The following is a 25,045-nucleotide window of genomic DNA, read 5'->3' on the forward strand; positions in this document are numbered from 1 at the left end:
ACAGTGACAATCTGCCCCCAACTGCCTCCAGAGCCTCCTTTCAGGAGCACTGGAAGGGCCTACCAGAGACTGTATCTCTGTCACCCTGATTCAGTGGACCCCCTCTGCTGCGAGGGCAGCAACTCCTGTTATTATTTCCCCCCTGCCCCTGGGGGAAAAAATCACCACGTGCATCAGGCGAAGCTCCCTGGGATTTCTGGAACCACATTTTTCCACCTTTTTGACCTCTGGGATAAAGTCTAGTAGGGGCAGAGAAAAGAACAGTTGTGTACCTACCATAAAGTTCGAGTGTATTCACTGTTGCAGTCATTACACTTGGGTTATCCTGCTGGCAGGCTACCCGCAGTCAGCCTGAATTCCAAAGTCCTGGTCCGGTGTCGGCTGCTGTCGCCTCTTCCCCGACGTCAGTATGCCAGGGGTATAAAAGATGCAGTAGACGCCATTTCCTTCAGTTTTTCTTGCCCCAGATGTCAGGTGCCCCCAAAAGGGTAGGCTAAATATATTATGCCAATAAACATACATGCAGTAAAGAAACATTTCCTTCATCTACAAGCAAATACACCACATAGGTTGTGTAGAATAGAGAAGTATAGATAAACCCCAATAAAAGAAAGGGGGACGGTGGGAGGGTAACCTGGACTGCAACAGTGAATACAATCGAACATCTACAATTATGGTAGGTACACAACTGTACTATGTTCATCGTGTTACACTGTTGCAGTCATTACTCTTGGGTTGAATCCCAAAGCTGAGGATGGGTGGCTGGGCTAAATAGGATTAGGAGAGGCTATGAGGCCCTGCAGAACTGCAGTGGCAAAGCCTGCTCCGGATTTAGAGTAAAGAGGTAAATGGTAGTGCTTTGTAAAAGTGTGCACTGTACTCCAGGTTGCAGCCTCTAAGATGTCTTTGGTTGGTACTCCTCTGAGGAAGGCTGCTGAAGTGGCTGCTGCTCTGGTAGAATGGGGCCTAATGCCCTTAGGCACTGATTTGCCATGCTGAGAATAGCAGAAATGGATGCAATGGCCTATCCATTTAGAAATAGTAGCCTTTCCTTGTGATCCTGCAGCATATGACACTAAAAGTTGCTCAGCCTTTCTGAAAACTTTAGTTCTGTCCAAGTAGAAGCATAGCTGCCTGTGTATGTCCAAAGAATGCAAAATTTTCTCACCCTTGTTCTGTGGATTTGGAGAAAAGGTAGGCAAGTGAATGGTTTGGCCACACTGGACACCACCTTAGGCATAAATGTTGGATTTGCCCTCAGAGAAACCCTGTCTGGATGAAAAATGATAAAAGGTTCCACAGCCATGAGTGCGTGTCACTCCGAGACTCGTCTTGCAGAGGTTATTGCTAGGAGCAGAGCTATTTTCCATGATAAGAATTTTATATCAGCTGTTGAGACTGGCTCAAAAGGAGGCAGTGTGAGTTTTTCCAAGATATAATTGAGGTCCCATGCCGGAATTAGTGTTCTCCTTGGAGGCCTGATGTTTTTGGCCCCTCTGAGGTACTGCCTTATTAAAGGCTGAGAAAAGATAGGTGGTTCCATATTGTAATGGGCTGAAATGGCAGAGGCATGACTCTTAATTGATGAAAAGGAAAGGCCTTTGTCCAGCATCTCAGTTAGGTATTGTAAAATCTGAGGAATATTAGGTACATACGTGTCAATGCCTTGTTCCCGGTTCCAAGCACAGAATCTCTTCCATTTTTCTGCATAAGATTTTCTGGTACTGGGCCTCCTGGCCTCCAAGATAACACCCATAACAGCTTTTGAAAGAGGAGTGTTCTGAATGGCTACATTATCCGCCATGCTGCCAGATTTAAGGTCCTGAGTTGGCTGTACAGGATCTGATTGTTTTGTTAGGTCAGCAAGTGAAAAGTTTGAGGGAATATCCATGCTGGACCTTGAGACAAGCTCTTTAGGATTGGGTACCAGTGCTGGTGTGGCCAGTCTGGTGCAATCAGTATCATTTTTGGCTTCTCTTGTCTGACCTTTAGGATTATCCTGGGAAGGAGAGGCAGTGGAGGAAAGGCATATACTGTTAGATTTTTACAGCTGAAGGATAGGGAGTCCATTCTCCATGCTTGTTTGTGATAAATCCTTGTGCAAAATTTCTTTAATTGGCAGTTGTGAGGGGAGGCAAATAGATCTATGTCTGGGCATCCCCATTTCCTTGTTATCATGCTGAAGACTTGTGGATCCAGTTTCCACTTGTGGGGAACCATGAGGTTTCTGCTTAGTTCATCTGTCAGAGTATTTGTTTTTCCTGGCAGGAATTGTGCTTGCAGGTGAACTCGATAAGTCAATGCTGTGTCCCATAAGGTCATTGCTTGTCTGCAGAGGGGGTAGGAATGTGTACCTCCCTGTTTGTTTATGTACCACATGACCGTAGTATTGTCTGTCTTTATCAGTAGCTGCCCTGGATGAAGTAGATCCTTGAAAGCTGTCAGGGCATTCTGAACAGCTAACATCTCTTTTTGATTGATGTGAAGATGCATCTGGCTTGCAGGCCATGTGCCCTGAATACATTTTCCTGCCATATGGGCCCCCCAGGCATAATCTGATGCATCCGTTGTCAGTGTCTGTCTGTCTGTGGGTAAGGTGAATGGCAGACCCTTGTTGTGGTGATAGGCCTGTGCCCACCATCGAAACTCCTGTTGCAGGCAGGGAATGAGGGTAATTACTGTCTCCAGGCTGTGGCAATGCGGAGTCCAAACACTTTTTAGATACCATTGTAGTTTCGTCATATGTAGTCTGGCATATGGAATTAGTAGAATGCAGGATGCCATGAAACCCAAGGCCTGCAGGATTTTCCTTGCAGATAACTGGGTCTTTGTTGCCAACTTTCTGAAGTAAGAAGTCAGTTCATAGGTTCATAGGTTCATACTAGGCTATCTGCCCTAGGGCATTTATAAGCCTAGCCAGAATGTGTTTGGCTTTCGCCACCCATTTTAAATTTATTTTGCTATGCCCTTTTTCAAGGTTAGTATACTGTGCCTCTGTCTAACAGTGACACAGAAGTGATACCCGGGGTAACCCTACGATCTCCCATCCACTCATCAAGATTCCTCTTGAAGAGAGTCACTGAGGGACTCTGCCTAACCTGGACTGGGATTTTATTCCAGAGTGAAGGGAGCCTCTGGGTTATGAATCTGTCCCTCCAGCATGTCCTATTTATTTCAGTGCTGAGGTTCAGGTCTCTCGAGCGTAGCTCGATGGGATTTGGATTTTCTGAGGTGCAGCATGTCCATTAATTCCGGGTTGGACATGGCTTTATACGTCAGGCACAGATCGCCTCTGAACAGGCAGTATGCCACTGAGTAGAGCTGGAGTTTCTTTAACCGGGCAGCATATGGCATCTGTTTGAGCCCTTTGATCCTCTTGGTGAGGTACTTTTGGGGTCTTTCCAGTTGCTGCAGGTGTCTGGTAAGGTACATCCCAAAAGGGGCATTGTACTCAATTATGGGCCTGATGAGGGATGAGTAAAGAGGCACAATGACCTCTCCCCTGATCTAGATGTGAATCCCTTCATGATTAGGTGGGCTATATAAAATGTTTTTCTAACTACTTTGGCCACGTGGTTGTCAAATGAGAGATTGCTATCAACTTGGGTCCCCAGGTCCCTAATTACTTCTTCTGTACTTAATGGATTACCACCTATGTGGTAATTTGTGGGCACTTTGTTTTTGCCAAAGGGGATGACTATACACTTTTTGGCATTTAGCTTGAGGCCATGGCTCTGGCACCAGTTGTCTGTTTCTATAGGCCCTTTTGGAGGATGCTTGTGTCGGCTGGAGAGTTGATTATGGCACCCAGTTTGCAGTCATCTGCGAACTTGGTCAGCCACAGTCCTTCCGTGTTGGCCTGTACCTCCAAGAAATATATACCGAACAAGAGAGGTCCCAGGACTGAGCCTTGTGGGACACCACTTGTAACTGGTTTGGAGTCTGACATGGCTCCAGCAATTCTAACCATGTGGGTTCTGTCCTTGAGTCAGTTTGCAATCCATCTAGTGACATAGGGGTTTATATTTAAGCTGGTGAGCTTATCTATAATGCCCGAGTGGGGTATTGTATCGAAGGCTTTTGCGAGGTCCAGGTAGGCTGTGTGGGCCACCCTCCCCTTGTCAATGGCTTTGGTGACTGTTTCAAAGAAATCAACCAGGTTTAAGAGGCGGGATCTGCCCTTAAAGCCGAACTGGGTAGGATCCAGTGTCTGTAGGTCCCCACTATCTTTATTTATGAGGTCCATGATGATCCTTTTCCATAGCTTTGCAGACCAAGCTAGTCAGGCCAATGGGCGATAGTTTCCAGGATCCGTTGAGGCACCACCTTTATGGAGAGGGACCACTGTTGCTGTACGCCACTCTTTGGGCACATATCCTGTAGTTGGGCTGAGATTGAACAGTAGTTTTATGTTTGGGTTTAGCTCTTCTTGGAGTTCATGTAGGACGCAGACCGGGACACCGTCTGGTCCCATTGATGCTGTGTTTTTTGCTTTGGAGAGGGCGGCTCTTACCTGAGCATCTGAGATGTCAGGGGGGGCAGCACTCTGCTGGGATAGATATTTGCCCTTTTGGTGGGGAGGGGGGGGAGAAGTTTGCGCTGAACCTGTCAGCTAGGATGTTGGCAATGTCTGTGGGTTCAGTGTATTTTTTGTCATTTTGGACTAATTCTGAGCATATCTGGGAATTACCACCCAGGTTCCTAACATAACTAAAGAAAGCCTTGTGATTATCCTTAGTGTCCTGTGCAATATTTTTCTCTCGAAGCTGGCCTTAGACAATTTTATGAGTGCCCATAGTTTTTTGCTAATACTGATAGTGATGCCTTCCCTTTTTGGGATTTTGCTCTATCATTTAGTAGCTTCCTCCTTCTATTGCATAGTTTGTTTATGGCTGGGGTCCACCAGACAGGACGTCTGCCTTTGGAGGATTGGGTCTTGGTTTTATTTGGGATCGCATGATCCATGCATTCCTGAAGGTGTTCATAGAATGCGTTTATAAAGGATTCTGTGGTCTGGGCCGTATTTTCCACAGGCCCGGGGGCTTTGAAGGATTCCACCTCGGTTTTGAGGTGTGTGAAATTTGCTTTAGAGAAGTTTTTCACTGTGGTTTTCTGGGCAGGGGGTGGGGTCGGGATGTGAATATCCAGTGAGATTAGTTTATGGTCTGATCTTACCAGTGAGGGATACACTTCTGGTCTGGAGCATAGAGTCCCCATGTTGGTGATGATCAGGTCCAGTATGTTTTCCCCTCTTGTGGGAGTGGTAACAAGTTGTTCCATAGCATTTGAGTTTATAAATTCTAGGAACCTTTGGGCTAGGGTGTTGGAGCTAGAGTAATGCTCTTAGTCTATGTTTGGGTAGTTGAAGTCGCCCAATATAATGGTGTTTGGAGAGACCTTCATATTTTCCAGTGTTCTCAGGAAGGCCGAGTGGGGTTCCTGGGTTTGGGAGGGTGGTCTGTAGCAGGCTATAAACTGGAAGGCAGTTTTACCCTCTGTTAGTTGCACATGGATAGTCTCTGATGCTTCGTGCTTTGCCACCAACCTGGAGGTGTGGGTATCTTTGATGAATATCGATACTCCCCCTCCTTTTGTGGTTCGGTCCAAGTTTTGGGGCGAAAAGCATGGTATGAGGTATAACCTGGTAGTGCTGGGGTGCTCTCGGAGCCCTGAACCAGGTTTCTGTTACTGCACAGATATCGATGTTCTCCATGCTAAGGAGAGTTTCGATGCGTGCATCTTGAGGTTTAGACTTCTGGCGTTGAGTAGCATTACTCTTAGTTTCTTATCCCTTGTGATACCTATGGAGGTGGGTTTGTCTTCTGAGCCTTGCCTACAAAAGGCACTATGGGGTAGCAAGAGCCTTTGCCAATATCCAAAAGCCCAGGGTGACAGGTGCAAGCCGTCCCTAGCGAAGCATCGTGGCTTGTCGAGCATATCATCCCAAGCTGACAGGCATTGGATCCCCTTTGAATGACACCAGTACTTAAGCCAATTGTTGAAATTGATCATCTTGTCTTCATATTGTGGCATCATTCTTGGTGAGGGTAAGATGCTACTCAAGGTCAGGGTCATACCGGCCTGGGCTACATGATCAGAGAGCTCCTTTATGTCTCTTTTCATGTAGTCCAGGGAGGTACGTCTCAGGTCATTCACACCAGCATGGACAATGACTGAGTCATATTTGTACTTGCCTTGGAGTGACCTGAGTGCTTGTGTTATGTGGCGGATCCTAGCGCCCGACAGGCTGCTCACCGTGACCCTCTCCTTGTTCAGCCTGGTGAGCGGGATGTCAGTGTGCCTGACGATAGAGTCACCTATTACAAGTGTATCAGGTGTGTTGTTTAGTCTTAAGGGCTGTGACTGTTCAGCACACTGGCTTTGTGAGATATGTGTTGCACGTGTTTTGTTTTGGGGTAGCGGTTGCTTGGGTGTCTGCTTTGGAGGTCTCTGCTGCTTAGGCAGATCTTTATTTAGAGCCTCCGAGTATGTTTTTGTGTGATTATGTGTTTGGTTTGCTGTCATGGTAGGTCTATGTGAGACTGGAATTGTAGTGAGTGTGGTTTCCTTCTCCTCCTGACTTTGCTTTTGTTTTTCTGGCATGAGATAAGCCATCTGGGCAGTTGTATTTAAGCTTGCACCCAGGAATATTATCTCTTGAGAGGGTACTAGTTTTGATTTATTTTCGTTTACTGTGTACCCTAGACCAATTAGTAATCTTTTTACAAACGCCAGATGCTTTAGAAGAATGTCTTTGCTCTCTGCTTAAATAAGGCAGTTGTCCAAGTAGGGATATACTTGAATTCCTCTTTGTCTGCAAACTGCAATTATTGGTGCCAAGTATTTTGTGAAGACCCTGGGCGCAGTAGATAAGCCAAAGGGCAGTGCAGAGATTTGGTAGTGCATTGAGCCAGCTATAAATCTGAGGTATCTTCTGCAAGATTGTCTGATTGGGACATGCAGGTATGCCTCTTTTAGGTCCAAAGTTACGAGCCAAACCTTCTTGCCCAGCATGGGAAGTAGCTGCTGTAGAGTCAACATCTTGAATTTTGGAACCTCCAGAAACGTGTATAGACAGGTCCAGTATTGGTCTCCAGGCTTTGTCCTTTCTGGGCACTAAGAAAAGTCTGGAGTAAAATCCTTGCCCCTGCTCCTGTTGTGGTACTTATTGAATGGCCCTCATGTCCATAAGGGCTGTAATTTGCTTTTGTGTCTCTGCCCATTGATTGTGTGGCAGGTCTGGCATACCTTTTGCCCTTGGTAGGGTGTGAAAATGGAACCTGTAGCCTTGGGACACTATGTTCAAGACCCATTTGTCTTGGGTAACCATTTGCCACTTTGATGAAAAAAGTGCTAGTTTTCCCCCTAAGGGGGCTGCCAAAAGAAAAGTGCTTGGATCTGGCAGAGGAAAGTCATTGGGACTGTTTCCTATAAGGTTGTGATTTGTCTTCTCTGCTTTTGGAGGTAGGAGCACCCCATTGTTTAGGCCTGTATGAGCCTTGGGGCTGAGATCTGCCTCTGGGATGTCTGTATCTGCCTCTTTATGGTCTGTCTGACACTGGAAAGGACCAATTTTGTGATGGCCAGTTCCTGCTAAATCTGGGTGGCTGTACCTGTAAGAAATCCTTAACTGTCTGCATGGATTTTGCTTTATCCTACAAACACCTCTTCTGCTTTAGCACCAAACAAAGTATCATGCTGTAATGGGGCATCTAATAATTTTGCTTTAACATGATCAAGCAGATTCTGTTCGTTTAACCAAGCATGCCTTCTAATAACAGAACCTGTAACAGCGGCCCTGCAAGAGGCCTCCAGTGAATCATAACCACATTGCAAAGTATGCTTTCCCACTTGTTCAGCTACATGAAATAAATCCTGCATTTCCTTGTTCTCTGAACATTCAGAATTTGTCAACATTTTCTGTTTAAGCAGTGACATTAAGTATTGCTGATATTTAAGCATATGAAACTGACAATTTAAAGCCCTTACAGCCAAGGTAGCAGAAGTGTAAACTTTTTTCCCCCACCTGTCCAGTGACCTAGAATCCCTATCAGAGGGGACAGGGTTTTTTGCAGTGGAAGCTTTGACCCCTTTGGGACCCTGAGATATAGTTTCTGGGTCAGCAGCGGGGTTTTTATATAGGAATTTATGAGAATCCGGGACCCTGTAGTATCTGTCTGGCTTAGCAGGAGCAGGAGGTAAAAAGTCAGGGGACAGGCCAGACTCTGAAAATACATCATCTACAATGTCTAGAACAGGTGGAATAGCAAGGGGTCTGTGCTGAGGAAGTAGCAGAAAGTCTCTGAGCCTTTTCTCAGATTCAGAGTAGTCTTGGCTCTCCCAGTGGAAATGCTCCCTCATGGTATGCAGGGTTTCCCCAAAAGAATAATCCTCAGGAGGTGAGGCTGAAGGAATGGATTCTTCAGCATCAGAGTCCTCATAGGGAGGTATGGAATAATCCTGTTCAGAAGAGGAATCAGAGGAAATAGAAACCTGATCAGAAGAATCATATTGCCTAGGCCTCTTATCAGGAGGGGGATGGGAACCCCTGATCATAGTAATTAGGTCTTCGGCCATTTTAAGCATCTGTTTTTCGGCATGGAAGTTTGAGTAGGAGAATGTTGTACTTGTTTCTTTGTCTTTAGAGCAGCTTTAGTCTTTGTCTTTGAAAAAGAAGATGGTTTAACATATAACTGTGTAGGTCTGAAGACACCCTCAGAAGCCGATGCCTGCTCAGCGGCTCCAGACCCATCTGAGGGAATGATTTCCGAGTGTCCAATACCTTGAGTATCCAGAGGCCCAGTCGGCTCCACGTGGGAGTCAGAAGCGGCCTGTGGCTCTGAGGTAGCGGGCACCAGGGGCTGCAAAAGCACCTCACTGAGAACCGGCGACTGGCCTAACGGAGGCCTCGTCATCGGTTTTGGACCTCGGATGCCTATCCTTTTCCTTGTCCTTGCGTTTTTTGTAAACTCCGGTCGTCGGCTGTTCCGACAGCATTATATAATTAAATCTTTGGCCAAAGTAATGAAATGCAAAATCGAACCGACGCTTAATAGTGCGTTGGTTAAATCTAGCACAAAACCGACAGCTAGCAAAGTTGTGGTCAGGGCCTAGGCAAGGAATACTGTAAGAGTGAAAATCCTTATGAGGTATTTGCTTCCCACAAGAAATACAATTGTTAACTTTTTCTGACATCGGTCTGGAGCAAGAAAAAAGTTTCCCCAACGGGGTACTTAGCTTTAATGAAGACTTCGGTTCTGAAATTCAGATTTGAAAATCTCAGGAGTCGGCCGACCGGCACTTGCGAACTGCTTTTGCTTTGGGCACCGCGCGGCAAGAAAGACTGAAGAAAATGGCGTCGGCTGCATCTTTTATACCCCTGGCGCACTGACGTCAGGGAAGAAGCAACAGCAGCCGACGCCGGACCAGAACTTTGGAATTCAGGCCGACTGCGGGTAGCCTGCCAGCAGGATAACCCAAGAGTAATGACTGCAACAGTGAAACACGATGAACATCGTACTCCCACAGCAGAGAGAGTTTTGCCATCTTCCTCGCACCTGGTAAGAGTCTATTTTACCTTGGGCCCGAACAATGACGAGCCATCAAATGGTGCGCTGGTAAAGGAGGACTTGAAGGACTCCGCAAACTCACAAAGGCGCATCCAGGAATGTCTTTGTAAGGCAATTCCTGTGCCTGCTGCCCTGCTCGCTCCATCAGCTGCGTAAGAGATGAGTCACATGGAGAAGTTGACTACAGAGACACGGTCGCAAGCTGGGAAGCAGTCTTATCTGAAGCCCTTGCAGCTGTAGGATCCTGAAGAGCATCTCCCAGCTCTTTGAGGAGATCCCTCTGGAGATGAGTGAAATGGGACAAATAATTCAGTGACCTAAGGGTAAAGGCCACTGATGAAAACTTTTAGTTATGTACTTACCATAACTTTGGATGTATGGGATCCATCTCGCCTACATTCATGACAAATGGGTTCGGAGCCGATCCATCGGCTCCGACTCTGCAACTAATACACTAGCACGAAGTCTCTCATTGGCTGGGCTACTCCCTATCCCAGGATGCACTACACCTGCTTCCCCAGATCTTGTTTGTTCGCTTTCATACATCCATGCAAACACAGAAAAACTAGTAGTCACAATAACCAACTAAAGTTCTTCAAGAAAGAACGCCAAGAAAAGAGGGACTACAGCTCCTCTAAATCCAAAAGGAAGGGGGAAGGAGGGTGGGTACTTATGAATGTAGGCGAGATGGATCCCATACATCCAAAGTTATGGTAAGTACATAACTAAAAGATGTAATGGGATCCTATCTCGCCTACATTCATGACAGATGGGACAGCGTCCCTAGCACCTACATCCCGGGTGGCTCATTGGAAAACACTCCTGAGAACTGTGGAACCAAAGGAAGCTCTGCCTCGAGAAACCACATCCAATTTGTAATGAGAAATGAAAGTGTGTGGAGAAGTCCAGGTTGCTGCAGCACAAATATCATCTATTGATAACTTGGAGTGAAAAGCTACGGAAGTAGCCATTGCCCTGGTAGAATGAGCCTTGACTGGAAAGGGAAGGTCTTTGTTAGCTTGTGAATAAATAAAATGATACAATCTTTAATCCATTTAGATATGGAGGTTTTGTTACTGGTTGACCCAATTTGTTCGCTGCAAAGGAAACAAACAATTGATTAGATTTCGCGTTTGAGCGGTTCTCTTCAAATAAAACGCAGTTGTCTATACGTCCAATTGATGCAAAGTATATTCTGCGTTATTAGAGAATTCTGGGAAAAAGACAGGGAGTTATATAGTTTGTTGCATACAGAAAGAGGAGGCCACTTTTGGTATAAATGCAGGGTTTAATTTCAATGAAACTCTATGCTTGTGAAAAATCAAATAGGGAGGATCAGAACAAAGAGCTTGAAGTTCTGAAACTCGCCTGGCAGACGTTATGGCTATTAAAAAGGCCGTTTTCCAAGACAGAAATTTTAAATCACAGGTAGCAGCTGGTTCGAAAGGACGGGCAGTTAGGGCAGCAAGAACCATATTCAAATCCCAAGGGGGAACAGGATGAGATAAAGGAGGCCTCAGGAGCCAAGCCCCTTTAAGGAAAGCCTTACAAAGTTTGTGAGACATCAATGAAGGTTCAAATGAAGCATGAAAATTAGAAATGGCCGCTAGTTGAACCTTAATGGTAGAAACCGAAGAGCCCGACTGAAAAAGAGAGGCCAGAAAATTCAGAACCTCCGAAACTGGTGCAGTGAGAGGATCTATACCCCGTTCTTGAGCCCAGAAAGCAAACCTTTTCCATTTACTGGAATAAAGTTTGACGGTGGAAGGTTTATGAGAAGAAGACAGTATGTGGACCACGTCCGGGGAAAGAGTATTGTCTCGGACTAAGGATGGAAGTGGAGTAACCATGCTGCCAACTTCAGGGACCTGAGAGACGGATGAAGCTGTCCTGACTGATGAGTCAACAGGTCTGGCACCGGATCCAGAAACCATGGACCTTCTATCGCATGCCTCTGTAGGAAAGGAAACCAAACTTGACAAGGCCAATGCGGGGCAATCAAAATCATCTCGCTCTCCATGTAAATGGCCTTCTGTATCACCCTCGGTAAGAGGGGGAACGGAGGGAAGGCGTAGAGAAGACCGGGGGGCCAAATGTGAGTCAGAGCGTCCCTGGGAGTCTGTCCCTGAGAAGGGAACAGTGTGAAGAACTCTCTGCATTTCGCATTGTGAGGGCTGGCAAACAGGTCGCAGCAAGGATGACCCCCATCTGTCGAAGATTTTCACAGCTATACCCTGGTTGAGGGACCATTCGTGGGGTAAAAGAATGGTCCTGCTTAATCTGTCCGCAATCACATTGGACTTCCCCGGTATGTGCGTTGCCATTAGAAAGCGGTTGGTAGCTACCGCCCAGTGCCAAAGTCTCATGGCTTCTCTGCATAGTGGGTAAGACCTGGTTCCACCTTGCTTGTTTATGTACCATACCACCGACATGTTGTCGGATAGGATAGCAATCGGGCCCTGTGGGAGAGCGTGATGGAGAGCTTGGAGTACCAGTAGTACCGCTCTCATCTCCAGGACATTGATATGCAAATGCGTTTCCTGGATCTGCCATGTGCCTTGGACCGACCTGTCCAGGTAATGACCCCCCCACCCTACCTGGGAGGCGTCCGTAGTCACAGTGGCAAGATTTGATTGGAGAAGCCACCAATGCAGATCTCGACGGCAACTTTCCGTGATTATGATTAAGTGGTTCAAGGGAAGTTCCTGATAAGACCATTGAACCGACAGTAGCCATTGTAAAATTCGCATATGAAGTCTGGCCAAGGGAACCAAAAGTATGGTCGACGCCATCGAGCCTAACAGTTGTAGGATCCGATGGGCCGGGGCTCTTTGTAGAGGGAGACAGGATTTGACCTGATCTTGTAACACCTGAATTCTTGCTGCCGGTAAAAAGGCGTGCATTCTTTTTGTGTCTAAGTCTGCGCCTATGAAAGTAATACGCTGAGATGGCTGAAGTACAGATTTTTGCAAATTGAACGTGATCCCCAAGAAACGGCCCAAGGTGAACGTGGCTCTGAGCGCTTGGAGTAGTAGATGCTCGGAGGTGGCAGTAAGGAGCCAGTCGTCTAGATAAGGAAACACCTGGAATCCCAAACTTCTCAGGTGAGCAGTTACCACTGCCAGACACTTGGTGAACACCCTGGAGGCTGTGGTGAGACCAAAGGGCAGTGCTCGGAACTGAAAATGACTGACTCCAGGAAGCGTAAATGTCTCCTGGACTCTTGAGCTATGGGAATGTGATAGTAAGCGTCCTGGAGATCTATGGAGCACATCCATGCATCTTTTCCAGCAAAGGAAGAATAGATTGAAGAGTGACCATTGAATTTGGACTTCTTCACGAAACGATTCAATGAACTGAGGTCCAAAATGGGCCTGAAGTCCCCTGTCTTTTTTGGTACCAAAAATAATTTTGAGTAAGTTCCTGATCCGATCTGGTCGATGGGGACAGGCTGGATGGCTCTTTTTCTTAGCAGCTTTGAAACCTCTAATGCTGCTTGATCCCGCTGACTGGGTGGTACGTCCGGGATTTCCCTTAAAGAAAGGGGGTTTGTTGAAGGGATGATATATCCTCCGGTAATGCGAAGCACCCACTGATCGCTTGTTATGGATTCCCAAGCTTGTGGGTGCGCCGCAAAGCGACCCCCGACTGGCTCCGGAGTTGCACAGTCGGGCAACAACTCAGGATCGCTGGTTGTATGAAGAACCACGAAAGGAATCGCGGTCTCCAGAGTTACGGGGGCCTCTGCCACCTCTGGGGCGGCGTCTTCCAAAATCCCCCCCCCTCTGCCTCTGGAGGGGGAATCACTGGGTGGAGTAGGGAAAGACTTCTGAGATTTTTTAAACCACATTTTCCCTCCTCTCCCAGCCTTGGGGTAAGGCCTAGAAGGAGCGGAAAATCGGGCCCCAACGGCAGTCAAAGTCTTGCCCTCCTGCTCGCACCTAGTTAGTGTGTCCTTCACCTTGGGTCCAAACAAAGATGACCCATCAAAGGGGGCGTTGGCGAAGGAAGACTTGAAAGCCTCCGTGAACGAACACAAGTGTAACCAGGCTGGTCTCCTGAGGGCAACGCCTGTTCCCGCTGCTCTACTCACCCCTTCGGCTGCATATGAGATGAGCCTCATGGACGAGTTAACAATAGAAAAGAGGGTAGTCATCTGTGCGCCAACAGTCGGGGCCAGCGCCTCAGGTAGATTACCAACAAGAGAGTCATTTAGCTCTTTGAGAAGATCTCTTTGGAGCCTCGTAAAATGACACAAGTAGTTCAGCGACCGTAAGGTAAAGGCCGCTGAGGACAGGGTACGCTTCCCGTACCTATCCATACTCCTAGAGTCCTTATTAGGAGGATGAATAGACGTCGAAGCCTCTGCCACGTCCTGCTGTGTGGCAGAAGCCACCACCAAAGCATCTACAGGCACACCCTTTGTGAGAAACTCCTTCTGGGGGGGGGCTGACAAAAATTTATTGGGCCTCGCAGGCACAGGTTCCACAGAATCAGGGTGTTCCCACACCCTTCGAGAAACCAAATCAAGGTGTTCATCGAAGGGTGGAGACACCCAGGAGGAGGAAGGCTGGGCCCCAAGGCCTTGAGGAAGACTGACTCCTCAGCTGAAGGGGTTTTGGCTTGCCAGTCACCTCTCTGTCTCAGAATCTCCAAGATATCTGAGAAGGAGATATCATCCGAAGATGATTTGGGGGACCCTTCTGCGTCATCGAGGTCAGTATCCGATGTAATAGACTCATCTTGGGAGTCTACGTGTTTCCTCTTACACAATTTCTTCCGTGGGGGTTCGTCCGAAGCAGTTTCGGACGGACCACCAGGAAGAAGGGAACCTCCGATGGGGGTATCCTCAGGCTCTGGGGCCCCGCTGCCGGGGGGCTGTAACACAACAGAGGCACCAGTCTCCAAATCTAGGGACGGTGAGGTAGAAACTTGTTGAACCGGCAAAGGCATGGCCAGCGCGCTCCTCATGGCCTCAAAGGCCAGACCTCCAGAATCCAAAGAGGTCACTGGTCTAGAGGCCACGATGGCACTGGGAATTCCAGCAGCCGATGCTCCGAGAGGAAGACTAGGCACCGAAGCACCCAATCCCAAAGTATTCCCCTCGGGCCCGGCTGAAGAGGTCACAGTACCAAACCCTGAACCGGAGAACAGGGTAGGAAGCACAGTCGGAGTCGAGAGGCCTGTAAGGGGTCTCTGCTCCGACCGTATGGCTCCACATTGCTCCACCACCACCGGCTCCAATGGCTCCGAAGAGGTTGGAGGAGGAATCAAATGTGTTGGAGGGGGGATCGGCTCCGAAGCAAACTGTGCTGGAGCCGAGACCATTTTAGTAAACACTGGAGACTGGAATAGCCTCTGTAAAACCCTATCCAGGTCCGAATCTGACAGTCTCGAGGATTTAGAGGAGGTAGACACTCGAGAAGACTTTCTTCTCGGCTCCGAGAGAGAAGGGGACCGGCTCCGATACGGCTCCAAAACTATCGGCGCCGACTTCACCACATCATGGACCACCATCGGCACCGAAGGAGCCTTCTTCGGAGCCGAGGGGGAAGAGTCTGAGCTGCACACTTCCACCGGCTCCGAAGCCATTGGAACCGATGGAGGTGATTCACCTCTCGATACTCCAACTTGCGGCTCGAAGGCAATGGAGCCGAGTAGGAGGTATCGAGGCAGACTCGACCCTCGGCCCGAAGTCAGTGGAGCCGAGGAAGAAGAGGTCAATTTTGTCTTTTAGAAGTCGGCTCCGACGGACTTGTCGGTGCCGACGATCTTTTCTTTGGAAGCAACAGGAGGATTTAAGGCTTCCTCAAAAGAAGGTTTGATAAGCCCTTTCAATATCAGCTTGTTCTTACGTTCTTGAAGAACTCTAGCAGAAAAAGCATGACATACGCTACAAGTCTCTTGCAGATGTTTCGGCCCCAAACAATAAACACAGATTGAATGGCTGTCTGTTATGGACATTTTATAACTGCACCGAGTGCATTTTTTAAAACCTGACTTTTGTTCTTTAGACATAGTACAGGCCCTACAACAAGTATGACTTTACCACAAAAAGTAAGCACTATAACAAAAAAGCGCGAGACACACTGGCACGAGCACTTAGGAAAAATTTACCTCACAAACAAACAGACAAAACAAGTCCAACGGCCCAAAGCCCTCTAATTTAAACGGGCTTGGCCCGAAAAACAATTAACCACAAAGGGAAATTAAAATTATAGTACACAAGGGTAGGGCAAAGGCCCTCTAACTTAAACGGGCCTTGCCCGACTGAAAAAAATAAAGTACCAGAAGACACTCAAGCACTCAAAAGTCACAAATAGTATAAAGAATAGCTGTTAAAACAGCTGTTTGGTTAATATATGACAAAAACCCCAAGGTCAAAGACCAATAAAGGTAAAAAGAACCACTTAGCTCCAGCCAAGTCGAGACCACGTCCAGCTTGTAAAGCAGCAAATGAGATCTGGGGAAGCAGGTGTAGTGCATCCTGGGATAGGGAGTAGCCCAGCCAATGAGAGACTTCGTGCTAGTGTATTAGTTGCCGAGTCGGAGCCGATGGATCGGCTCCGAACCCATCTGTCATGAATGTAGGCGAGATAGGATCCCATTACATCACACGCTTCCCGTACCTGTCCATCATATGAGACTCTTTGTTCGGCGGATTGACAGACGAAGAAGTTTCTGCTAATTCCTTCTTTGTGGCTGCCGCAACCAGCATAGCATCAACTGGAACCCCCTTAGACAGGAAAAGCTTGTCCTTTGGCGCTGTGATAAATTTATTGGGCCTCCTCAGATCCGGTTCCATAAATTCCAGAGAGCTCCACACCTTTCAATTGACCACCCCCAGTAGCTGGTCGAAAGGAGGAGACACCCAAGAGGTGGACAGTCAGGATCCAAAAGCCTCCAGGTATACGAATTCAGAAGGGGAAATGGATGTCCAGCCACCCTTCTGCCTGAGGATTTCCAGTATGTCTGAAAAGGAGACATCCCCCGAGGGGGACCGTGAGGACCCTTCTGAGTCCTCCAAATCTGTGTCTGAAGTGAGATACTTGGGGGAGTCAATATGCTTCCTCTTACAAGTCCTCTTCTGAGGGACCTCCTCAAAGGGGTACTCTGGGGAGGTTTTGGAAGAGGGGGATCGCCTTAAGGAAGGGACGTCCTGGGGCATTGGTTCCTACATTTTGGATGGAGGGGTGGTGTGGAGGTAGACACCGGCACCAAAGGGGATGGAGCAGCTGAAGCAGATGGTGGAGCAGTCTGGAAGGACAGCACACTCTTCATCACCTTAAAGGCACCATGATCCCGGCCAAAGAGAGTCTCCGGCTCCGAAGAGCCCAGAGATGTCCCTCGCACCAAGGGTGATGGCTCTGAGACTGATGTAGGAGCCAAACTCACCTGCGCCGAAGCCCCGAGTGGGAGAGTAGGAACCGACAAGGGTCAGATCCCGCTCTCCCCTCTGGTGCCAACGAGGTAATATCGGTCCCCAGATCCCTAGACAGAAGGTGGTATTGAAGAGATCAGAGCAGACGGACCAGAGTGACCAGTGGCTTTTGGGTCTGTTGGTTCCACCACAATGACTTCCATGCACTCCGGCTCCAAACTCCAATGAGTCGAAGGAGGGATCGACAACAGAGTAGGTTGGACAGTTGGCTCCACATCCATATGGGTTGGGCTCGATAAAATATTTGCCAAGGCCGGAGTCTTAAGTAACCTATTCACCATCCTCTCCACATCATCTGAGAGGCTCCTGGAAGATCGAGAGGAATGGGTGGACGAAAGGTGACTACCTGTCACAGAATGGAGCAGAGGAGACTCAGGTATAGAGAATACAGGCTCCAAGGAGGGAGACCGGTTTCTTGTATGGCTCCTGGTCGGTTCTGAGTACACTGGAGGAACCGAAGGAGATTGTGTCTTGTCGGACCTGACTGACTTTAGATCTGACAAACTTGTTTGTCATGAGCCTTCGACGGTTCCGAGCTTGGAGCCGATGAAGATGCTTTTTTGGACGGCCTATCTGATTTGCCTACCTTATCCCCTTCCATAGATGCCTTGTAAGGTGTTTTCAGTAACCCTCTCAGAATCAACTTATTTTTCCACTCCTGCAGGACCCAGTACAGGCTGCTAGTATGGCCATCGGTCAACGACATCTTTTGAGTGCAGGAATCACATTTCTTGAATCCTGAGGGCTCGGATTCTTTAGTTGACTCCTTGGACATGTCTGATAAATCCAGTAACTACCACAATGATTATTAATGACAGTAGTAGAAGAAGAAACAGCCAAAAGGACTAGGTGTATATAAAATTTTTTTTTTTTTTATCAGATGGGAAACAAGGGACGGAAGGAAGAGAGTCTCTAAGTTAAACGGCAACCCCTCCAACCGGGGAGATGTCTCGAACTTAAACAACGAGCTCCCCTGAAAAAGGGAAAGTAAAAGACGGGGGGAAAGAAGCCCTCTAACTAAAATGGGGTGGAAGGAAGAAGTGAACCCTCTAACTAAAACGGATTTGTGGGGGATTAGTAGGCCTGAGAAAAGGAAATGACGGCTTCAACAACAAACAGCGAAATATAGCGAAAAATAGGAAGATAGACATGAAGTACCTAAACAGTTATCAACCCCTAACTACTAGGAATACTACAATTAAGAAAATATCAGGATTCTTGACAAAAAATAACAAGAAAAAGTACAACTTAGCCTGAGCCAGTCGCAGACAATCCCACAGCTTCAAGCAGCAAATGAGATCTGGGTAACTCTCGCTAGGCATGTTGGGATGGGGTCTAGCCTAGAGCCAGTGCCAGCTCTCAAGCTTTAGGATACAGCAGAGTAGAAGCAGAGTATCGGCTCCAAACCCACCAAGTAAGAATAAAGGCAAGATAAGGACAACATAACATCAAAGCTTTTAGTACATATAGGTGCTGTACTTCACACATACACCCCTCATGAAAGGCATAGGGCAGAAAGGTGAAGTATGGACGCCCACACTTAGAACTGCAAAAAGCCCCATGAGGAACACAATGTCCCTAGAAACAAGGAAAAATGTGCATCCAGAAGGAGAAAAAGGAATAGAGCCCCTCAGCTATGAAGGCAAGAAAAATAGGCTTGAGCAAAAGAGGCAGGAGGGAGGGTGCAAATACTGCAACAGTGAAGAGAAGTGCATTGACTGTTATGGTAAGATTTTACACTACTGTTACAATAAGATTTTACACAACTGTCTATGTCCTTCCATATCACTGTTGCAGTACTCAACCTAAGGAAGGGTATAAAAGCTCAAGAGGAAGCCTGGGAGGAGGACAGCAATGAAGAGCCCTCCAGAAACCCATGCAGGATAGCCCTGGCAAAGCCAGCTCTACCAATGGGAATAACATCCAGCTTCTAATGCTTAGTGAAAGTATGAACAGAGGACCAAGTAGAAGTTTCAAGGATGGAGTTGGTATCTAACCCCTTGAAAAAAGCACCAGAGAAGGCAACAGCCCTGGTAGAATGAGCCTTTACTGAAGAGGAAAGGTATTTACCACGAAAAGAATAACAAAAAGAAATGGCCTTAGAAATCCAGGAAGAGATGGTTTGCTTAGAAACAGCTAAACTCAAAGACTGGGATGAAAGGAAAAGTACAGTTTTGTACCTACCATAAATGTAGATGTTCGAGTGCTAATACAGCTGCAGTCATAACAGATGGGTTCTCCTGCTGTCAGGCGGGTCCTCGGTCGGCCGAATTCCAAAGTCTAGGTCCGGCGTCAGTTGTCGTCGCTTCTTCCCTGACGTCAGTGCAACAGGGGTATAAAGGAACCAGCCGACGCCATTTTCTTCAGTTTTTCTTGCCCCAGATGTCAGGTGCCCCCAGAAGGAAGGCAATACATAAATTTGTGTAATAAAGCAGTGCAATATAATCAAAATACAGTAGTTGCAAGCAAATACACCATAAATGAATACCTCAATCAGGTTGTATGAGGATGTGTTAGCCTATAGGCCTGTCCCAAGAGGGGAAGGAGGGAGAAAACCTGGACTGCAGCTGTATTAGCACTCGAACATCTACATTTATGGTAGGTACAAAACTGTACTATGTTCACCGTGCATACAGCTGCAGTCATAACAGATGCGTAGAATCCCAAAGCTAAGAAAGGGGTGGTAGGCACTAGGTGGAACTAGGAGGAGCCAGGATGCCCTGCAAGACTGCAGTGGCAAAGCCTGCTCTAGTTTTGGAGTATAATGGTAGGTGGTAGTGCTTGGAGAAGGTATGCACAGAACTCCAAGTGGCTGCTTCCAAAATATCTTTGGTAGGAACTCCTCTGAGGAAAGCTGCAGAGGTAGCTGTGGCCCTTGTGGAGTGAGATCTGATGCCCGTAGGTACAGTTTTGCCATGAAAGAATAGCAAAAGCGTATGCAGTGGGCTATCCATTTTGAGATTGTCTGTTTCGAAATTGGCTTTCCTTGAGCTCCTACAGCATAGGACACAAAGAGCTGTTCTGATTTTCTGAAAGGCTTTGTTCTGTCCAGATAATAACGTAGTTGTCTGTGTTTGTCCAAGGAGTGTAGTAATCTCTCCCCTTTGTTTTGAGGATTAGGATAAAAGGTAGGTAAGTGTATGGCCTGATTCAAAGCTACCCTGCATACCACTTTAGGCATAAAGGACGGGTTGGTTCGTAAGGAAACTCTGTCCTGATGGAAGATGATAAAAGGCTGCACAGCCATGAGAGCTTGTAGTTCTGAAACTCTACGAGCTGAGGTAATAGCCAGAAGGAAAGCTGTTTTCCAGGACAAATATTGCAAATCTGATGAGGCAGCTGGCTCAAAGGGAGGCAAGGTCAGTTTTTCCAGAATGAAATTGAGATCCCAAGCAGGTATTGGTTGTTTTCTTGGGGGTCTTAAGATTCTTAGCCCCTCTGAGGAACTGTCTTAAGAGAGGGTCAGAAATGGCTGAGGCATGGATTTTGATGGAGGAGAATGAAAGTCCACTGCTTAGCAGCTCTGCTAAATACTGTAGTATTTGAGGTAAATTCAGTTTATCAGGATCCTGGCCCTTTTTCTCATTCCAGACACAAAACCGTTTCCATTTTGCGGAGTAAGCTTTTCTAGTTGATGGCCTTCTGGCCTCCAAAATGACATCCTGCACCTCCTTGGAGAGTAGGGTCTGTTGTGATGCTAAGGAATCTTCCATGTGGCTAGATTGAGTGTTTTTAGCTGGCTGTGAAGAGTTTTGAAGCTGTGCTGAGTCAGAAGAAGAGGCATTAGAGGCAGGGTCCATGGTGGGGAATGCGTCAGGCTCCTCAGGAGTGGGTACCAGTGTTGTCTTGGCCAGTCCGGAGCAATGAGAATCATCTTTGGTCTGTCTGCTCTGGTTTTCAATAGAACTTTGGGCAGCAGAGGAAGAGGTGGGAAGGCATAAACTGTCATTGATGTCCAACTGAAAGAGAGCGTCCACTCTCCAGGCCTTTGGATGGAAAATCCTTGAGCAGAATTTTGTCAATTGGTGATTTTTGTGGGAGGCAAAGAGATCTATGTCTGGCCTTCCCCATGCTTGGATTATTTCTGTAAAAACATTTGGATGCAACTTCCATTCGTGTGGATCTGTCATATTTCTGCTTAGGTTGTCTGCCAGCGTGTTTTCCTTGCCTGGCAAGTACTGTGCTTGTAGTTCGATTTGTAAGTCCATGGCCATGTTCCAAAGTGACATGGCCAGTCTGCATAGGGGGTATGAATGTGTTCCTCCCTGTTTGTTCATGTACCACATAACTGTGGTGTTGTCTGTTCTTATCAATAGTTGACCTGGTTGCAGAAGGTCCTTGAAAGCTATAATAGCATTTATTACTGCTAGCATTTCCTTTTGATTGATGTGAAGGTGCTTTTCTTTTTGGGACCATTTGCCCTGAATGCACCAATCTGTCATGTGCGCCCCCCAGGCGCAGTCCGAGGCGTCTGTTATGATGACTTGATTTGCTTGAGGCTTGCTGAATGGAAGACCTGTGTTTGTTTGGCATGCTTGAGCCCACCACAGAAATTCCTTTTGCAGACATGGAATTAGTAGTATTATTGTTTCCAAACTGTGGCTGTGTTGAGACCATATGTTTTTCAGGTACCACTGAAGTTTCCTCATATGCAGCTTTGCACATGGGATTAGTAAGATGCAAGATGCCATGAATCCCAGAGCCTGCAGGATTTTCCTTGCAGTCAGCCTGGTGCAATTTGCTAGTGCTCTGAAGTATTGAGTTAGTTGCCCCTGCTTCTCTGTCGTGAGGTAGGCCATCTGGGTGTTTGTGTCCAAGTTGGCACCCAGGAAAATTATCTTCCGAGAGGGTATTAGCCTTGATTTCTTTTTGTTGACTGTGTATCCAAGAGAGCTCAACAACATTATTACACAAGCCAGATGTTTCAGAAGAATGTGCTTGCTGTCTGCTTGGATCAGGCAGTCGTCCAAATAAGGGTATATTTGTATCCCTTGAAGTCTGCAGTAGGCAATTACTGATGCCAGGCATTTCGTGAATACTCTGGGCGCAGTAGATAAGCCAAAGGGCAATGCAGAGAATTGATAATGGGTTGAACCTGCAAGAAATCTGAGGTATCTTCTGCAATTTTGTCTGATTGGTACATGCAGGTATGCCTCCTTGAGGTCCAATGTTACCAGCCAAGACTCCTTGCCCAGCATGGGAAGAAGTTGCTGTAGAGTGAGCATCTTGAATTTTGGTGCAGTAGAAATGTGTTTAGGATGGAGAGGTCCAAAATAGGTCTCCAATCTTTTCCCTTCCTTGGTACCAGGAATAGCCTGGAATAAAACCCTTGACCTTGTTCGTGCGTAGGTACCTCTTGAATAGCTTTCATGTCTATGAGATCTGTAATTTGCCTTTGTGCCTCTGCCCTTTGATTGTGTGGCAGGTTTGGCATGCCTCTCATTTTTGGAAGGGTGTGAAAATGGAATCTGTAGCCTCTGTTTATAATGTCCAGGATCCATTTGTCTTTTGTGACAATATGCCAATTCTTTGAAAATAATGCCAGCTTTCCTCCTAAGGGGGCTGCCATTTGAGTCTTGCATGGCATGCAAAGGGGAAAGTCATTGGGCTTGCTTTCGGAATGATTGCGAGTTATCTTCACCACCTCTTTGTGTAGGAGCTTGCCATTATCTGCCTCTAAAGGATCCTTGGGATTGTCCTCTGCCCCTCGGGCGCCTGTATCTGCCTCTTTGGGGTCTGTCTGTGGCTGGAAAGGACCAATTTTTGGAAGGCCAATTTCTACTGAAACGTGGGGGTTGTACCTGTAGAAAATCTTTCACAGTTTGCATTGATTTAGCCTTTTCCTCCATTTTTCTTAATACCTCCTCAGCATTAGCACCAAATAATACATCCTTTTGAAGAGGGGCATCTAGTAATTTAGCTTTGACATGATCAGGCAAGGTTTACTCCTTGAGCCAGGCATGTCTACGTATGACTGATCCTGTAACAGCAGCTCTACATGAGGCCTCTAGAGCATCAAAACCACATTGTAAGGTAGGCTTACCCACTTGTTCTGCACTATGCATCAAATCCTGCAACTCCTTCAAGTCTGGCTGTTCAGGTTGTGACATTTTACTTTTCAATTGTGATAACAAAAACTGTTGGTATTTTAGCATATGGAACTGACAGTTTAAGGCCCTCATGGTTAAGGTAGCCGAGGTATATACCTTTTTTCCCCACCTTTCTAAGGATCTGGAATCTCTCTCGGAAGGCAATGGATGCCTTAATTCCCTTGGGGCCCTGTGAGATGGTTTCTGGGTCAGCAGCATGGCTTTTGTATAGAAATTGGTGCGAGTCAGGAACCCTGTAGTACCTGTCAGGCTTAACTGGGGCTGGAGGCAGAGAGTCCGGTTTAAGGCAGGCCTCCGAGTAAACATCATCTAGGATGTCCAAGATAGGAGGTATAGCCAGAGGCCTGTGCTGAGGTAGTAAGAGAAATTCCCTAAGCCTTTTCTTGGAATCTGAATAATCTTGGCCTTCCCAGTGGAAGTGTTCCTTTAAAGTATGCAAAGTTTCCCCAAATGAGTAATCCTCTGGGGGGGGACACAGAAGGAATGGACTCCTCCGCATCAGTCTTCAAAAGGGGAGTAAGAATGTTCCTGATCATCAGAGTGCTCTGAAATAATGGAGCCCTGATCAGAGGAGGGGGATTCTTCCTCCACTCTGGGCCTTTTGTCCGGTGGGGGTTGATAGCCCCTGATAAGAGTAATTAAATCCTCAGCCATTTTAAGCATCTGCTTTTTAGGCATGGGGCCTGGAGATGGGCCCTGTTTAGCTTGTCTCTTAGAGTGCATGGCTGCTTTAGACTTAGTGAAAGCCTTGATGGAGAAAGAAGAAGAAGAAGGTCTGAAGACACCTTGAGTGAAGGTAGACCTGTCCACATTTTGAGGTACAACACCAAGAGTGGCTTCGGTATCTGTAGTCGGGGTGTGGGCCAAGGAGCCTGCGACCTCGTGCACAGGAGACACCGCCAATGAAGTGTAGTCGGTAGTCAGGGGCTGCGTAGGTGCCTCGCTGAGAACCGGACCACGTGCAGTCAGCTTTGGCGTGGTGTCGGTAGAGGCCGCGGACCTCGTGTGTCAGTCCTTATCTTTGCGTTTTTTAGACAAAACTGGAGTCGGAGTATCCGACGACATAATATAGTTAAATGTTTTTCCAAAATAATGCTGGGCGAACTCCGCCCGACGCTTAATGGTGCGTTTGTTGAATGTAGCACAAAAGCGACAGACCGAGACGTCGTGGTATGGGCCTAAACAAGGTATACAGAGGGAATGGAAATCCTTATGCGGTATTTGCTTCCCACATGAAATACAATTATTAACTTTGTCTGACATCGGTCTGAGGCAAGAAAAGTTTCCCCAACGGGGTACTTAGCTTTCAAGAAGACTTCGGTTTCAAAATTTTCGTAATTTCAGGAGCTGGCCGACCGGCACTTGTGAACTGCTTCTGCTTCGGGCACCGCGTGGCAAGAAAGACGGAAGAAAATGGCGTTGGCTGGTTCCTTTATACCCCTGTCGCACTGACGTCAGGGAAGAAGCGACGACAACCGATGCCGGACCTAGACTTTGGAATTCGGCCGACCAAGGACCCGCCTGACGGCAGGAGAACCCATCTGTTATGACTGCAGCTGTATGCACGATGAACATCAAAAAGCTGCTCAGATTTGTGACTAACTTTAGTTTTTTCCACACATCATCATCTCTAAGCTGTCTATGCAAATCCAAGGTGTGAAGAACAGTCTCATTGGCAAACGGCAGAGAAGGAAAAAAGCAAAGAATATGAATAGACTGATTAGGGGGCAACTCAGTGACCACCTTAGACATAAAAGAAAGATTAGTATGAAGAGATACCCTCTCCCTGTGAAAAACTAAAAATGGGGGAGCAGCCATGAGAGCCTGAAGCTCAAACACTCTCTTAGCTGAAGTAAGGGCCAAAAGACGACTGGAAATTACCTGAGAATGGAGGGATAAAACATACCTGGTTATACGAGTCTGGT

The 25,045-nt window shown here is 47.1% G+C and overlaps 1 protein-coding gene across 1 annotated transcript in view; it reads right to left on the reverse strand.

Moving 5' to 3' along the window:
- Window positions 1–25,045, reverse strand: part of WASHC4 (WASH complex subunit 4) — a 1,952,913-nt gene that overhangs the window by 1,439,980 nt on the left and 487,888 nt on the right. Inside the window, exons 11-12 of the mRNA XM_044087827.1 lie at window positions 22,957–22,984; window positions 17,102–17,116 (exon numbers count right to left, since the gene is read on the reverse strand). Of these exons, the coding sequence (XP_043943762.1) occupies window positions 17,102–17,116; window positions 22,957–22,984 (43 nt within the window). The remainder of the gene's footprint in view (window positions 1–17,101; window positions 17,117–22,956; window positions 22,985–25,045) is intronic.

This window comes from Protopterus annectens, chromosome 11.part0 (genome assembly GCF_019279795.1).
Source record: "Protopterus annectens isolate FY-2018-M chromosome 11.part0, PAN1.0, whole genome shotgun sequence".
Classification (NCBI taxonomy): Eukaryota; Metazoa; Chordata; order Ceratodontiformes; family Protopteridae; genus Protopterus; species Protopterus annectens.